Source organism: Phoxinus phoxinus (assembly GCF_949152265.1).
Source record: "Phoxinus phoxinus genome assembly, chromosome: 15".
Lineage (NCBI taxonomy): Eukaryota > Metazoa > Chordata > Actinopteri > Cypriniformes > Leuciscidae > Phoxinus > Phoxinus phoxinus.
Window position 1 is genome coordinate 32,443,531 of NC_136890.1, and position 19,030 is coordinate 32,462,560.

The following is a 19,030-nucleotide window of genomic DNA, read 5'->3' on the forward strand; positions in this document are numbered from 1 at the left end:
TGTCTGCTGGGTTCAAAAAAAGGCTGGTTCGTTCTGTCACGTTATGCTAAATAGAACCCAAGCGCAGACAGTAACTTTCACAAAACATGGTTTATTTACAACCGGAAACAAAGACCCACAATGAGGCAAACAAACAATAACTAGACTTGACAATAAAACAGAACTGGAACATTCACAGACAGACCACAATACTCACAGAACCGAACGTTAACAAGACGAACCAGCACTGAGGAACAAACACCGGGAGCTTACATAGAACACCTAATTACAAAGGTACAGGTGACACTGATGAACATCAATACTAACGAGGGAACAAGGAACGTGGTAAGGACACATGGTCACAATCACAGGTGAGGCTAATACAACATTAACTAACATGGAAACGAGGTAACAAGACAATGCAAACACAGTCAAAACAACCAGCCATGTGTTTGCACATAAAACAAGAGACAAATACATGACAGAGGGTGAGCAAAGTCATTCATTAGCATATTCTGTCTTGATAATCTATAAATCGTGTTCCCAGGGGGCGGGGTTTATGTAAATTCTAGGGTTGGTGATGTCACTAACCCGGGAGGAATGTTGTGTAGTCCCTACCAGCCGTTTGTTGTAGTCCTTAAAAAGCAACTTCTCCTTTACATGAAGTTACCCTAAAATGTGGTCTGGTATACGGGTGATAGCTGTTGGGGTTAGACCCCAGTTGCCAGTAGAGGGAGTCCACTTGATTTTGGGGAACGACTTGTCAGGTAGTAAGGTGTGGGCAGGGCAGATAAACTAAAGATCTTTAAGAAGCAACCTTCAGTCTCCAGATTGCAGCTGTGTGTCTCCTGAGGTATTTCCAGTTTGTGCTGTTACCTGCTCTGCCTCTCGTAAGGAAGTTGAGAGTACACCAGAAAGTCAGTTGCCAGGACCAGGGATGTGTGTGAACGCACTCACAGATCCCGGAAAATCACTGGTAGTGTGAATGACCCAAAATCAAACGACACATTATTATCATAATATATAATTTTTATTTCCGGAATCTCTGTGTGAAAGGGGCTTTAGAGATTCATTGATGGCTGAGCAAAAGGCAGATACTTCTTGATGGGATGTTTGTCAGGAAATTAGTTCCACACTGTGATCAGGGTCTGGGAGAACCAGTTTTTCAAATAGTTGTACCTACTACATTGCGAAAAAGTGTTGCAAACTTCACATGGTGATGTGGCAGGTCATGTGGGTGTTTGTAAAACTTATGATCAGATACTTTTTTACGGGGGTTTTCTGGCTACGTTTAAAGCAGATTGTAGCTCAGTTTATTAACTTGTCATACGTGTCAAAACAGGTTGTAAAGCCAGCACCTTTATATACAATTCCAGCCATCGGGCAACATTTTGACCATCTTATCAATTGTGTTGGGCCTTTACCACGGTCCAAGTCAAGTCATAGATACTTATTAACTGTCAAGCAACTAGATATCCGGCATCTTTTCCCTTCCCTCTATGACTTAAAAATCAGTAGTTAAAGCGTTAACTCCATTTATTTCAACATTTGGGATTCAAAAAATCATCCAGTCAGTCAGGGGACACTGGGCGACTGCTAGGAGCCGGGACTGGTATCCCTTTTTTTATTTTTGGGGAACTTTGAATTGTTTTAAATATTTTGGGCTGAGGGTGGGACCCTCATTTTAAGGAAGGGGGTGTCACGGTTCCTCCTGCAGGGCAGAGTCGTTATTGGAGACACCTGGGCTCAGGGTATTTAAACTGCTTCATCAACCACTCTTCCCTCTCTCTCTCTGCTCCAGGTATGATCCTGTTTTTTTTTTTTTGTTCCTTTGTTTACTTAGTTTCCACTCATGTTCATGTTTACACACACAGATTCCCGCATCCCTGCCCTTTACACACCTTACTTTGACATTCTCACACCTCATTTATTTTTATTTTTTTAAAGTTAGTTTTGGGTTTACAACAACAACAAAAAAAACTTTTTGATCATTTTTGCCAGAGGCTATGAGCCGGTTTGTGATATCATAACTCTGATATCATGATTTATGTGTGTGAATATCCCCATACTTGCTGACAGTGTGATCTCTATATGGGTTATGTGATGCCATTTTTATAAAAAAATAATAATAATAATAATATATAAATATATAGGCTATATATAAAAACACGTGTCTGTATGAAAGAAAAAAAGATTGATAAACTTCGATCTCGTATTTGGAATGGAATTAAATAACGTTGGGTGTCTTGTTCATTATATTTATTTTCATATAAAAGCAACAGAACTTAAATAACATCCAGTTTATTAGTAAAACCGTGCACGAGCGTGAATCCCGCGATATCCGCCTGATCTCAGGTGTCAGATCCCCTGCGAGAAGAGAGATCTGTCCGCCTTACCTGCCTGCACTTTTCCACTCCCTCACTAACCTAAATGAACCCATTACAATCCATTTTCTTCTAATAAAAAAAACAATATTTCAATTTTTTTCTAGTGTTAAAGTTAAGATTTTAAGAACAAAATATCTTACATTTTCAGAAACAAAAGCAAAGGAAGTGCACTTTAAACTTCTTAATAGAGTGGGTAGACTGGTACAGTTGAGACACTTTTTGCGTTTCGATTTTTCACACAAAAATAGATAGGCTACTGAAAAGTGAATTTCCATGCCACATGACATTTCATTAGATTGTAGACTAAGATATTATCAATCAATAATACCCATAAGTAGTTCATATTTTCCAACAATTAGCTCCTAAAAATAAGGTGCTTTTTGTCTCAACTTTGTCTCAACTGTTCCACATATAGGTACAGTTGAGACAAAAAGCACCTTATTTTTGTCACTATTAGGCCTAACTGGTAGGCTACAGTTGAGACACCCATTTTTAACGATGTAAGGTAACTAACCGTTCATTGCAAATATAATAAACAAAGACAAATAAATAAAATAACAATTGGGCAACATTTATTCATCCATTTAATTCAATAATTTTATTTAAATCCGCACTGGTTAAAATATATAAAACAGGAATGAGATATTTAACGAACAGATTAATAATACGTAAAACATACAATTTCGTTTTATGCTGGCTGTTATCATAAGATAACACTGAAAAACGAAACAGCGTGTGACAGTTGTGTCTCATGACTCAATCTCACGACCAATTCGTACGAATTTGTACGAGTGATTAAAAGGTGGCTAATTCGTACGAATTTGTACGACCTCACTCGTACGAATTTGTACGATTTGTCTAAACCCACGTGATGGGTAGGTTTAGGGGCGGGGTCAGGAGTAGGTCATTCGTATGAATTCATACGATTTTGGCAAATCGTAAAATATGTACGATTTAGCAAAAAACGTACAAATTCGTACGAGTGAGGTCGTATGAATTGGTACGAATTAGCCACCTCGTAAAATTCGTACGAATTGCCGTGAGATAGCGTTGGTCCCCCGCAGGACATCTCACACAGGTTTTGCAATGCCCATGCATGACACAACACCATGAAATAGTACCATATAAATAGTTTGTGATGATATCAGTTACGTTTAACAGTCACATAAGGATAATAGGCTATTCATTGTGGAGAGTGCATGGTGAAAAAAATGTTTGCCGATATCTTTGGATCGGAGATGCGTCCGTTGTTCAAATTCCCCACGATGAACTGAATATGCCCTTCTCACCTCTGTAACCTATAGCCTATTCCCTTCTCCCCTCCTTAATTTATATTCCCTGCTCCCCTCCTTAATTTATATTCCCTGCTCCTCCCCTTAATTTATATTCCCTTATCCTCCCCTTAATTTATATTCCCTGCTCCTCCCCTTAACTTATATCCCCTGCTCCTCCCCTTAACTTATATGGACTGAATACCTAACCTGTGAGAAAACACATTTGTTCGCTCCGTTTAAACTCAACCCTCCCAACCAAGTGTTTGCTACAGGATACAGCTTTAGGAGTCACTGCACCACAGAGGTTAGTCTTTGATAAAGTGTGGGAGATAACATGGCAAATTTCAACCTAAAAGTCATAGGCGTCAATGCAATTGAATTGAATGTGTCAGGACTTGTTTAGTAAGGTTTTATTTTATTTTAATGTATTTAGGTCTATGAAACTAATGTAATTTTTATAACTCAGTTTTTGCCATGAAGATAGCCTAAAAAAGCTATACTGCTACTAATTGAACGTGCCGAGCTTGGAACAAAAAGCTATAGGAGCCAGTAACACTACTTAAAGTATCCCTATGACAATAATAGTTTGGCAGTATCCCCCATACTATATGTCGGTTACTGAGGACACGAGACACTGTGTAACTTGCATACTATGGAGCTTATATAATATGATTTGAATTTGAATTCTGTACATTTTAATTGACAAGTGTAATCTAACAAATTTCAATAATATGTGGAATTTTAAATGGTTCTGAATTTGATTTCTTTAAACGAATATGCTATTGAACATTTTTAATTTAACGAATTGAAATGTTTTTATAGCTGAATTTTATAGACAGTATTTTCAAACTGCTGTTTTTTTGTTCTGAATTATAAGACTACAAATATCCTGTTTTTAAAAAGTATACTCTTCCCTGTGGATGACCTGTGACATACTTTCTGTACGTTCAGAATTTTCCGCGTTTTGAATTTTAGAAAACTGAATTTGAAGTTCTCGTCTTTTTCATCTTGAAAACTTGAATCTGTAGTTTTTAAAATGCGTTATTTGCAGTCTATAAAATTCATCCATAAAAACAATTTCAATTAGTTAAATTTCAAATGTTCAATATTCGTTCAGGTGTCTCCAACCTTTTTTTCATTTGGAATTTAAAAATGAAAGTGGCCGAGAGTTACTCATGTAATGATATTTAAATCTCTTAAATATGTCTCATAACTCTCATATTAACAACCATCCAAACTATTTTAGAGTTTTTGTATAAATGTCAGAGAAAAGAACAGAATCAGAGATAGGCTAATACAAATTTATAGAAAATTGTACTTTGCATTTTATACTGTAAAAATGCATAATTATAGTTGATTTTAGTTGATCATAATAGACATATTTAGTTGATTCATCATAGAGATGAAATGGCATGAAAATTCCATTTCATGATTATATTACACAATGAAATACATTCACCAAGTTATATGTCGAAACCAGCAAATAACAAATAAAATTAGCATCAATATGCACTTTTTGTTTACATAAACAATAATTAAGATTAAAAATCTTGTAAAGTATTAATTACTTTATTTTTTTAGTTTGCTTTGTTTTTATTTTCATTGTATAAATGTAACTTGTAATTTCGTAAATAGTTTTTGCCATGAAAATAGCCACATACTGACATAGCGTTAAATAAAATTATACTGCACGAAACATGGTTGGTTTTGTCCTACACAGAGTTTACTTTAACAGAGAAGAAAAGACGTCAGGTTGGGACAACTTAAGACACTTCAGTTTCTAAGATTTATTCATAGGTGCACATAAATAATTGTTTAACTTTTAAACTTAAAATTGTCTTTTCTGTTCTGTTTCTTTTTCAAAACTGCATCACAGCGTTTGCTGCCAGTGACGTGTTGGAGAACCCAAAGAAATCCACATATTCAATTTTGTTAGATTACACTTAGATTGAATAATTCAAATTTACACAATTAAACTTTGCATTATAAGCTCCATAGTATTCAGATGTTTCGTGTAGGCTACGCTCTCTTCAGCCGGGTCAGCTTCTTCCTCAACGTTGAGTGAGAGACAAAGAGGAAACTGCTTTAACAGGAAACATGTACCTGTATTTTCAGGTAGTGTCACGTTGGATTCGTTCATGAGTCATGACCCAGAACGGCACATTGCATTTTCTTGTTAAACAGGCGTGGAATTAATTCTCTGTATTCGTTCCAAAAATATATTTTGACATTTATCAATCAAAATATAAAACATTAAAGCAAATATGATATGATATGCTTTTGATATGGTTTGTTATTCATTTGTAAGTTGGTTTGAATAAGAGTCAATTAAAGAGAGAATGTAGCTAACCTCTTCAAGATAATGATTAAGCATAAAAATGTTCAAGATGATGATTAACGTTCATTGCTGTAGCTATTATAGTTTATGGTTTAAAAAGGCTCTTCCACAAAAGAAGGCATTAAAGGGTCTGGATTGGCATTGGAAGTCCTAGTCATGACATTAAATATTGCATGAGGGATTGTTTTACTGTTGCGTTTTGTTTTAAGAGAAGGTCTAATTTCTGTGCCATTAGCGGCTACATCTTCTGCTTCATGTGTCAGTATCCCGTGGAACTGTAGTTGGATTGTGTATATATTTGCTCTGCCTATGTCTTCAAAGTTTGTGTTTAGTTTGTGCACTTACATTGTTGATGATGACAAGATGTTTGCTACAACGTTTTGTTTACAATATTCAAATATTGTATTTGCAATGCAAGCTTTTTCAGTTGTGTGCATTTAGTTTATAATGACCTGAGTCATTGTTCTTAATCCAGGACAAGAGATTTGTATTGGAAAAAACAGAGGGATGTTCTTTTAAGAAAAATGTAAAATGAATTACAAGTAACTGAGATCTGTTGAAGAAAAAAAAAAATCTTTTTTTTTTTTACTTTAAAATGTTGCTTTAAATACAACTCCTCAATTGCTCCCTTGACATTTACTGTACATTAAATGAACATATTAAAGCATTGTGCTCCCATAACCCAGATAGTGTCATATAATCATATATTACAGTTCCTTTATATGTGTACCTCAATTATTTTCAGAAATTGAAGGTGCATTTTTTGAGACATTTCTTTTTATTATTTGCTTTCAATAACAAATACTTATTTTTGTCCTTTTCAGATCTGAATATGTCAGTCACAAATGGCTCATCGCTGTGTCGTCTGAGTCTAATAGTGACGTTTGCAGGTGTCTCTCTGATAATCATGTTTTTCTGGTTATCACCTTCAAACAACTGTCCACCTCCACTTCTTATTCCTAAACAATACATCCCTGACACGATCAAGAGCTCTGTTACTGAGGCAGCAAAAGACAAACCTATTCTCCTGATGTGGTTCTGGCCTGAAGATTTCAGATTTGACCTGAATGACTGCAAAAATATTTTCAACATCGATAGTTGTCTGTTGACGGTTAATAGATCTCTCTACAGCGATGCAGACGCTGTCCTCATTTATCACAAGTCCATCAGTTGGGACTTAACCAACCTTCCTCCATCTCCTCGTCCTCCGTTCCAGAAGTGGATTTGGTTTCATCTAGAATCACCGACCAACACTCAGAAAAAACCAGGTCTGGAGAACCTGTTCAATCACACTCTCAGCTACAGACAGGATGCTGATATTTTTAGCAGGTTACATTTGACTGTCAGGAAGAAGCCAGATGAGGAGTTTGTAATTCCCAAAAAGGACAAACTGGTGTGTTGGATTGTGAGTAACAATGCTGCCTCAACAGGTGTCGGCACAAGGAACGAGTTTTACAGAGAATTCAGCAAATACATCCAAGTGCATATGTTCGGAAAGGCTTATGCAAGATTCTTGGATCATACCGAATACTATCCTACCCTAGCTAGCTGCAAGTTTTACCTTTCCTTTGAGAACTCCATCCACAAGGACTACATCACTGAGAAGATGAATGGGCCGCTTGCTGCAGGAACCGTCCCTGTGGTTCTCGGTCCTCCCAGAAAAAACTATGAAAACTTTTATCCCCGCGATGCCTTCATTCATGTAAATGACTTCCCAGATGCAAAGTCACTAGCAGAATATCTTCTTCAGCTGGACAAGGACGAAGAAGCTTATCGCAGGTTCTTTAACTGGAGGAAATATCTCTCTCCAACTCCTCATTTACTGCAGCAGCAGGAGTTTGATCTGCCCATTTGCACTGCTTGTGATTATATAGCTACACACAAGGAATATAAAGAAATTCATGATCTCTATGAATGGTATTTCAATTAACCGATGATCACCTATGATTGTGGAGTGTTACATATGCCGATTATTTTTTTGTATAGTGTTTTGATCTCTTGTAATGATGCTCTTTTGTAAATTTAGATAAAAAAAACTGGAAAAAAGTTAATAAATGTTATTTCTCTGGAGGTTGTTCGGAATGTGTTGCATATGCCGGTGAGCTACATATGCCATAGGTCAGTGAGATTTTTAATGTTTTTGCATTTATTTAATCAAAATCTTATCAAAGACGTATTTTCCCCAGAAACAATTTTGTATATTCTATTAATCAACATTAAAAATCATAACTCAAAAGAAACCCTCCATATATTTATTACCTTTTATAATACTGATCTCACAATATACTTTGAAACCCTTTCACACACAGGAGCTCACAAAACAAATAAAAAAAACAAGACAAACTTAATGCTTTTCAAATTCATGTAGTAACTGCTTTAATATTATCGGACTTTATCCCATTGTTTTATTTTATTATTATAATTGTTTTAAAATGTCATTTTATAGGCCTAGATAAAAAAATCTAATTTTGTTGTTGTTCTTTTTATGCTCTGAACTGTACCACAATGCCTTAGGCTATATTTATCTTGTACTTTTTGCATCGTATTTGTCTGTAATTTAACTAAGAAATTATTAGAACAAATTACAATTTTTATAAAACCATTAAAAATCATTATTACAATATCAATGGGAAATAGTGCTTTCAGATGCAAGAAGCTAAGCATCACAGAGGCAGAATGAGGAGCTAAAAATCAATGCAGTGAGCATCAGACCAACTGCAAAAACGAGTAAAGACGTTTGGACACTATTTAAAACAAAATGGCTGCGTCATAAACCGCAACCAGGCTTGTTTGAGATGCGCCGTGCCTCGCCTGAACTGTATGCGAGAGTAGGCGGCTGCAGTGAGGGGAGGAGTGAAAAATGGAGAAGCATCCAGCCGCAGACCCGCAGACTCACTTCTTGTCTTGATTTCCTTTTCAAATTGACGTCATTTCCGTATCGTCATTCACTTTTCAAATTTGACGCGCCATTCAGATGTCAGCGGTAAGAAAAAATAATGTCGATGATTTATAGGTCATGTCAGAATTCAAATGCACAAACTAGCTATTTAAAAAAAATCGTCTTGTTTTCAAGGTAGCCTAATGTGTCGTGTTTTTTAAAGTTCAAATTTTGAACTGTTCAGGTTTTATTTTCTCTTGAAATAGGGACTTCCCCCACAACCTTACGGGCCTGACTGTGGCATCTTCATTCTGATGGCCAGATTGTGTAATTTCCATAAATATTGCAAAACCATGAAGTGTTCATTTGATCTAGATTGTTTGGTAAATTGTCTGATCATGTATATGAATCTATGTATATTTTATGTATGTAGAGCGACTGCAGAATCCGACAAAGGCGGACCGCACTCATACCGCACTCGGACACATTTCTAACCCCCAATTTCCACTAGATGCGGAACGGCTGCGGAACGGCTCAGCTGCGTGACAGCTCCATGTTCCGTCGTCCGTCAATACCCACCAGGTCCGGATTTGTTGCGTAACGGTTGCGGCCGGCCATGATTGACATGAAATTACCACATGATGATTGTTTCTATACATGGGCGTCGGAAGCGAAAAATAAGTGGGTGTGTCTTGTCCCACCCATATACAATGGTTACGACGCCCATGATGACGTTTTCAAGGTGTAGTGTAGGGAAATATGAGCACGGTGTATTTTATTTTGAAAATTAAACGGATCTTTTATTTTGTTTTTTGTTGTTAAGTTTTTTTGCTCGACTTCCTGTCCTGCGTACTCTGCCCTGTAGTGCTGCGGAGGGCTCCGGCGTCCGTCAAAAATAGAAGCTCTGCGTATCAGCTCCGGAGGGCTGTGGATCGCCGGAGTCGGAACGCAGCTGTTCTGCATTCAGTGGAAATACACACATTGACTTTAATGGAAACCGATTGACTCCGCCGTTGTGCCGGAGCCGTAACGCAGCCATTCCGCATCTGGTGGAAATTGGGGGTAACCCCTAATTTCCACCAACTGCGGAACGGCGCCGGAGTCAATAGGTTTCCATTAAAGTCAATGTGTGTATTTTCACTGACTGCGGAAAGGCTGCGTTCCGACTCCGGCGATCCGCAGCCCTCCGGAGCTGATACGCAGAGCTTCTATTTTAGCCGGATGCCGGAGCCCTCCGCAGCACTACAGGGCAGAATGCGCAGGACAGGAAGTCGAGCAAAAAACAGAACAAACCAAAACAAAATAAAAGATCCGTTTAATTTTCAAAATAAAATACACCGTGATCATGGCGGATCATATTTCCCTACACTACACCTTGAAAATGGATGGAAAACTGTTCCTGGTTTGGTGGTTCTGTTTATCGAAACTACATATCGCGCGATCACACGTGAATTAGCGAGATCTCGTGGGTCCTCGGCCGCAGCCGCTCTGCAACAAATCCGGACCTGGTGGGTATTAAAGGACAGCGGAGCACGGAGCCGACACGCAGCGGAGCCGATCCGCAGTTGGTGGAAATCCGGGGTAACCGGCATGCATGCGGCATGCAATTAGGGACTAATTACTTATAGTGATATTAAAGTGTACTTTATTTGTGTTACAAATTCATTAAGTCATCAAGTGTCTTAAAAACATACAAGAAATATGCCCAGTAAAATGTATTATTTTGAAACAACTTCAGGTATATTAAGTGTATTTCAAGATATGCTTAAGATCAATTTTAAGCTATTTGCACTATTTTAATATATTAAATTGTGCTAAAATGGAAACACTTCAAGTACATTTAAGTGTATTTTTTTACAGTTCATTATAAATATACTTTCATATGTCTAAAGTACTTATAATATATTTTAAGCTTAATTTTAATGTATTTCAAGAACATTTAAATAGCATTAAACATATATTAGCATTACACTAATAGTTTATATAAAGCTGTTTTATTCAGTATTTAAAATGGTATATTAAAAGTGCAAAAATAATTAAATATAAATGGTTAGACATACACAGACTTTCAAATCAAGAAAACTTTAATATAGTATCTTTTTGTGTACATTACAAAATAAATACATAAGAGTACATTAAAAAAGTACAGCAGCATATATAATCTTAAACAAAATACATAACAAAGATCAGTGAAATAATATGGCAGAGCTATATTTATAATTTTTTGTAGAACATTTCAGGTAAACCTGTATTAAAAGTGCACTATGAATATTACATCACTAAATAAATAAGCATCACAATGCAATTTTCTAAAAATAAAATTTACAGAAAAACAATGTGCAGAAGTGAATAATGCATTGTTTACAAACTTAGGTCTACAAATGGCTGAACCAAAGAATCAGAAGAGTTTGAATGTCACCATCTTCATTTTCAAGTGGACGAACACTTCTTAAAGTACGACTCATTTTCTGAGAGCTTGTAGTTCAGACACTGTAGTATTTGAAGACTGCTTTGCATGATCTGTGAAAGGGAAGTAGAATTTATATAAAACTAACCATTGATTAACATTTTTGAATACATGTTTGAATATATGTATAATGATTTGCATAGAAATGCATTAGAATTCCGTTGACTTCTCAGGTTACCTTTAAAAGCTTTGACTATATCCTCATCAAGCTGGACATGAGTGTCCATTTTTATCCTCTTGTCTGTCGTCACTATACAGCACTCTTTATATAGCTCTATACACTTATATAGCTATAGCAGTTAGATTGAACATAAGATTAGAAGCCCAAACAAACGTACAGAGAGCAAAATTCAATCAAAAATTCACTAATATAGTTATTTGCAGCAATAAAGCAACCTATGAGGATTAGAGGGTATGTTGTATATTGATAATTTATTTAAACAATATTTCCCATGAACGTGTCTATTGTGGTAATGCTAACATGCACTCTCTATTCACCTCCGTTGCAAAGATTAAAGAAATTAGAAGTTGTCCAAATTATTGTATGCCAGGACAACTAGGACAAGTGACTTACAGCTTTACTATAAAAAAAATAAAATAAAATTAATAAACAGATTCTTACATGAATAACTTGAAGGCAGCACAAATTAGACACCTGTGTAACGACTGACACAAACCAGACACAATTATTTGGTATATGTACCAAACAATCTTTAAACTTCTGGGATCTGTGGTCCCATCCCCCAGTGAGGGCAAGAAGGTCTTAGTTACCATGACCAAGATAAGTTGGTTTTATGGCTGTTAAAAAATGTGGTCACATGCTCAACACAGAGACAATGGCGGAGACAGAAACAATCTTTAATACAGACTTTGCTGCTTTAATCATACACTGTAAAAAATAATCCTATAAAAAACAGTAAACTACTGGCAGCTGTGGTTGCCAGCATCATACGGTGTGTTACTGTTTTTGAAATGAACAGCTAAATACCAGTTTGTCAGCTACATTATAAAACTGTATTTTAACAGCATATTGCATTACAGCATTTAATACAGTAACACACCGTATTTTTACGATATGATGCTGGCAACCACAGCTGCCAGTAGTTTACTGTTTTTTACATGATTAGTTTTTACAGTGTAGATGAACTGATCTATGAATGAGCATGCATCCCAGAACATTTTTGTGAATGATTTATTGTCTTATGTCTTTTAATAATACACTCTAAAAAATGCTGGGTTGTTTCAACCCAATTTTGGGTAAAATATGGACAAACCCAAACATTGGGTTAAAAATGTAATGTAAAATTTTAACCCAACGGCTGGGTTTGTCCATATTTTACCCAAAATTGGGTTGAAACAACCCAGCATTTTTTAGTGTATTATTTTGTTGATGCTGTGTATTTTACAATAGAATCAATGGTCACCTATACTGGTCTCTATAAATTGGTACTTTGAAGATCGAAATTATGTGTACGTGATATGTCGATCATATTAGTATTACAAGAATCATTCTTAGTTTCTTCATCAGAAACCAATCCAACTGCCCATGCAAATGAGCACCCCCCCCCACCCCACCCCACCCCCCCCCCCCCCCACACACACACACACCCCTTGATGCCTTGTTGTCCTTAAAGCAGTGGCTCTGATCAGAAGCACCAAAGAGCACCTTCACACCATCAAATACAATCAAAAAAGATTGTATTGGACTCATGCTGCATAAACAATGACAATTATGCCTACAGTAAATATAGTTACAACTACGATTAGAGTTGTTAAATAAAATACCCCGTGAACATTCACCTTGCCCTGTGATAGGCTACAAGTTATCTCCATAAATACAATTTTCTCAATTCTGCGCATATATTTTCACTTAGGCCTACTTACATCAATAGCTCGATCAATATTATCATCATTTACATTCATATTTTTAACTGTAGGTAACGTTACAACAAAAATGTACTATAAGTTTGTGTATATTTTACACGTAGTAAAATACTGTATTTGCTGCTTATAAACACCAGACAGATCATCATTTATGAAACAGAGGCTCTTTACTCATCTCACTTGCACAAAATAAATACAGTAATAGAAAGCATAGAAACGCACAGGTGAAATACACAGAAAATTATATGCATTTAAAAATTTGGTCGGGTGGAAGTCATCCCTCCGGATCTTCTGCATCCACTCAGCACGTACCGCAGTGTCAACGGGGAATGCATGAAAGCTGACTTTATTATAACGTGACGAAACGGTATATAACGGCACACAACAATGAAGTGCTGAGGCTGTCACCCTCCGAAAGGCAAGTCGCCTCTCTTGAATCCTAAAAACACTCAAATGATCTCTCTGGTAATGGAAATCGGTCGCAGTTGTTCTCTTGCTCTCGCTGTCAGATCACCGGAAGTTTTCACCGGAAGTACTGGCCCGCACACTCAGGGTTTGAACGTCAACGGTCGCCATATTGTGCACGGAGCGAATTAGTCATCTGAACCATTGTAATGGAATAGATCTGTGCCAATTTTTGACCAAGGTCTTCCTGGTATTTGATGTGACATCAATGGTTCTCTTGGATTACTGTTGTGTGTGTTGCATACTTGACATTGGGAGACAAACTCAAACACAAACCCTTCAATTTGCGTTGTCATGTTCGGCCAATACAGAACATCCCTGGCTCTTTCTTTGCATTTTACAACTCCAAGGTGTGATTTGTGAATTTTCCTCAGCATTTCTTGTCTCAGTTTGCTTGGAACTATGAGCTTTGCAGATTTAAAAAGGAGTCCTGATGTGAAACTTATTTCTTCTTTGAATGTCCAGTATGCTTGAATCAGTCATCCATCCATGGGCATTTTGCGCAGTAGTTGCATTTCTTGATCAGCAGCTGTTGAACTGTTGAACTGCGGAAAACACTAGCTTTTCGTCAGACACAGGCAGATATATTGTTATCCAGCACAGCTCTAGCTCTTGACCAAACAAGTCTTATGCTCATTCAGGTATGCATGACAGGTGTGCATTAGCGATGTGTATCTTTGAAGTCTGAGAAGCATGTAATCTGGGTGGAGCTTGGTGCAGTGATTTCTTGAAAATACTCTCCAGGTTTTTGAACACTTTCAACTTCCACTTCCTTGCAGTAGCTATATTGATTAATTTTTTTGCATCCATAAACAATGGTAAGTAGCTCTTTTTCGATTTGTGCATATCTTTTCTGTGCATCCGTGAGTGCACGTGATCCATAAGCCACTGTTTTTTATCTTGCAGAATGACTGCCCCGATGCCTTCTGAGCTGGCGTCAACTGAAAATGTCACTGGTTTCTGTTCATCAACGAATTTCAGTGTTGGAGCATTTGTCAGTAAATTCCTTATTTTTGTGAAGCTTTCTGTTTGCTCTTCCTCCCAGTGCCACTGAACATCATCTTCTCAGCTTTCGAAGAGGAGCACTGACATCAGATACATTTGCAATGAAGTTGGATAGGTATTGCACCATACCCATGAATCTCATGAGTGCTTGTTTGTTTTCAGGTGGTGGCATTTGCACGATTGCTCTCACCTTTTCATCATCTGGCTTAAGACCTTCTTCTGAGATGATGTGTCCAAGATATCTTATTTTTGATGTTCTTATCTGGCACTTGCTTTTGTTTAGTTTCTAAATTCCATTCTCTTGCTCTGTCCAGCAGCTTGATGAGTCTTTGGTCATGTTCTTCTGTTGTCTCTCCCTATACTAGAGGTGGACAGTAACAAAGTACATTTACTTGAGTACTGTTCTTAAGTACACTTTTTGAGTATCTGTACTTTACTTGAGTATTATTTTTTCTGGAAACTTTTACTTTAACTTCACTACATTTGAAAGACAAATATTGTACTTTTTACTCCACTACATTTCTGTCAAGGTCCTTGAGTAGAAAGTAGTAACGTCAAGGATGATTTTGGTTGCATTTTGGTTGTAAATGAAAGTCTGGTTGACGCCAGTACTCGACTGATGTTGGTTTCTGACATCAACCGATTTTCAACCACTGTCCAACGTTGCAGATTAACATCAAACTGACATTGGATTCTGACATCAATATGATTTTAATTTGCAACGTTTGGTTTGGTCTTCTTTTTTTGTTTTGTCATTTTTTTGTCATTGTTTCAAAAAAACAATTTTGTCATTGTTTCTGAGCACACTAGCTTATAGATAACAGTAGCTATGGCTAACATATTCATACTAAAAGCCAAAAAACTGGGACCAGCCATTTGTGTGTCCGAAACCATTGTTGACGTTATTGAGTGACTTATTCAATCTCACGACTGGAACTGTGTTATAGAAATACATGTGATATTGATATGAGGGCATATCAATATCACATAGATTCAGAGGCATAAGGTACTGTAAGTATTACATGCAACAATAATAAAATATGAAAAATTATTAAAAATGAGTACTTCTGTACTTTTACTTAAGTAAACATCGTTTTTTACAACTTTTACTTGTAACTGAGTAATATTTGACCAGTAGTATCTGTACTTTGACTTAAGTAAGGAAGTTGTGTACTTTGTCCACCTCTGCATGGATGTCATCAATGACGTTGACCACACATTCAAGACCTTCTAGCATCTGCGCAACCGCACGCTGGAAGACTTCACTGGCTGAAGACACACCAAATGTAAGTGAAGAAATCTATCCCTCCCTATAGGCGTGTTGAACGCGCAGAGTTTCGAGCTCTCATCATCCAGTTTTATTTGCCAGAATCCTTGATTAACGTCCTGGACTGAGAATATCTTTGCACTTGGCATGCTGGATACCACTTCTTCCACTGTCAGTAGAGGGTATGTTCACGCTTTAATGCTTTATTGAGGTCTTGTGGATATGCGTATCTTGTTTGGTTTCACCACTGTTACCATGGTTCACCCACTCTCTGTTTGCTTTACTATTACACCCATGCTTTCTATCTTGTATACCTCTTCAACTTCTTGTCCTTGAGTGCTACAGGAACCTTTCTTGGTGGATGAATCACTGGTGAGACACTGGGGTCTGTTTTGATGTGATGCTCAATTGGTAAACAACCAAGGCCAGAAAACAGGTCGTCAAAGTTTTTCAAAGGGTCTTCTTTAGTCTTTATTTCATATATTCTTCTCACCATCCCTAATTTTTCACCGGTTGTGCGTACAAGAAGTGCAGGTACGTTGCCATTGACCGCTTTTGGTTTCTGTATGTGAAGGTAAGTCACAGGTGACATCTTGTGGCCAGAATATGTAATTAAGTGACAGGTGGATTTGTTTTAGCTTTCTTTGAGTTTCCAGTGACCTGAACACATTGTTGGGTATTACATTGCATGCTGCCCCTGTGTCTAATTTAAACGTAACGTTCTTGTTTATTTTCAGGCTTTCAGTCCATTTGTCTTTTTCATTGTGTGTTTCAGTGGTGACTGTGTGTACATTTTTCATTGTCTGTGTTGTTTGCACATCAATGGTTCCAACAAAGAAATCATCTTGCTCATCACTTTGTCCACCTTGTTCTACAGCCTGTATTTTCTTGGTGGAGACTTGCGTTCTGCACATTTTCGCAAAGTGGTTTCTTTTATTGCATGCTTTGCAAATTTATCCATAATGGGCACTTTTTGTATTCGTGTTGGTAGCCACATCTTAAACATTTCACATTTGCTTTGTGGTGACTTTCCATTGCATGCTGTTTACTTTTCAGTTCACTTTGCACTGTTTTGCCTCCTTTTCTTTATGTTTTTGACACTGCTTATTTTGTTCACGTCTATTTTTTCAACTAACATTTTCATCTGATTTGACGTTAACTCGTTGGCCCGGCAGGTGTCGATTGCAATCTGGCACGCACATTGTCGTCTCTTATCCCGCACACCATTCTATCCCTGAGAAGTGAATCATCCAGATTCACAGTCTTTCGCCTTGTGTTTAAGATCTGTATGCATCAATTGTTTCTTCTGAGCTTTGTACTCTCGTAAAAAACATATGGCGAATGTACGGCAGATTCTTTCTAGGCTCACAATATTCTTTACATTTCCTTTTTAGTGCATCTATTTATACACTTCTTGCTCCGTGAACTGGAATGTGTTGTACACCTTAATGGCATCTTCACCCGCAATATGAAGAAAAGTAGCACACTGCACGGTCTCTGATTTCTCTGCCATGCCACTCGTAATGAGGTACAACTCGAATTTATGAAGCCATACCTTCCGAATTCTCCGCCAGATTACCGTAAAGAGACAAAGCTGATGGTGACTGGAGTAGCGACATCTTTTCAGTTGTGCTTTTCTTTTCTTCTTTTTCTTCTTTTCTATCCGTCTTCTGACACCACACTGTAAAAAATTAAACCGTGATTTTTAAAGTTAAAAAAACGGCAGCTGTGGTTGCCAGAACTTTACCGTCAAAAATATGTTAGCAACGTTATTGGTTATACAGACTCCACTTAAAATGTAGGCTACAGTAATAAACCACATTTTATTATCTGATATAATGTGAATTTACCGTTCTATTTAAGTATTAATTATCTGTTTTGTACCTTTGTAATACACTGATAACCACCAATCACAGAAGTGATAAGAGTCACATGATCAATCAAAGCTCATCACATGCAGTCGGCTACTTCTACAAGAAAATTAATACTACTATTATATAGAAGCTGCACAGTCTCAGTCTCACAAACATTAAACATCATCATCAAACTAACACATTAAATTTTAAAAATGCAATAAACATTAATTTAACAACATTAAATGTAACATAAAACCCTAATATACATAACTGATTAGAAAAAACTAAGAAAACTATGAAGAAACATAGTTATTTCAACAAAAATACATAAAATGTGAAGTGTCACACAGGGAATTGTGGGAATGTCAATTTACGGGTTTTCACCGTTAATTATACAATTGAGTTGTTCTTTTTCACTTTCAAAAACTGTAAATTTAACTGTATTTTACAGTAAAATTACATGAAATGTAGCCTACCATTAGATCTATCACAGTCATTTACCGTATATAGTAGCCTACGGATATTTTCTAATTAACAGGTCTTTTACCGTTAAAATCACGATAATTTTTTACAGTGCATGTTATGTAGGCTACTTTATATACTTAAGGTAAAGAATAACAAGACACAGACACGAGATGACTTTCATACTCTTTTTTTACTTAAAGGACAAGTTCGGTATTTTACACTTAAAGCCCTGTTTACAGACCGTATCTGATGAAATAGAACAGTTAAGATTAAAATTTGGACACATGCTCCTGTCCCGAGAATTTTAGGTTTATTTAGCTTTTGTGGACCTATTTTGCCAAACGCGTCACACCCAGATTCTTCCGTTGAGAGCTTGAATAATAGACACCAGTTGGTGGCGATAATGCACCTTTGCCAATTGCAAGCAAACCGCTGGCATTTCATTGAATACACAGAAGAAGCAGAAGAAGAAGCGGCGGAGGAATATCGTACCTCACACAGCACATTCAATACAAGTCAATGGAGTTGGACAAACACTACGATAAAACCTGTTGGAAAGCATCTTTTTCAGCGATTTTTTTTGGGATCATATCAGTGAACACCCCTGACCACTCGGTGAGTTTCACGTCTTTGTAAACGAAAGTTGAATGTGTTTTAGGAAGGAATCTGCCAGTGCACATAGACAACCATTGTGGAGGTGGGGGAAAGCTAAATAAACCTAAAATTCTCGGGACAGGAGCATGTGTCCAAAGTTTAATCTTAACC

The 19,030-nt window shown here is 37.0% G+C and overlaps 1 protein-coding gene across 3 annotated transcripts; it reads left to right on the forward strand.

The window, feature by feature from the left end:
• The first annotated feature begins 342 nt into the window (after positions 1-342).
• Positions 343-8,591, forward strand: LOC307011758 (4-galactosyl-N-acetylglucosaminide 3-alpha-L-fucosyltransferase 9-like). 3 transcript variants are annotated; one of them, XM_079637758.1, is made up of 2 exons: positions 343-467; positions 6,803-8,591. In XM_079637758.1, the coding sequence occupies exons 1-2, from the start codon at positions 458-460 to the stop codon at positions 7,906-7,908; spliced, it is 1,116 nt and encodes a 371-aa protein (XP_079493884.1). In that variant the 5' UTR covers positions 343-457; the 3' UTR covers positions 7,909-8,591. The 3 variants fall into 3 exon arrangements, with proteins under 3 accessions (XP_079493884.1, XP_079493885.1, XP_079493886.1); XM_079637759.1 differs by lacking the exon at positions 343-467 and adding an exon at positions 1,697-1,780; XM_079637760.1 differs by lacking the exon at positions 343-467 and adding an exon at positions 3,830-3,944.
• Positions 8,592-19,030: the final 10,439 nt, after the last annotated feature.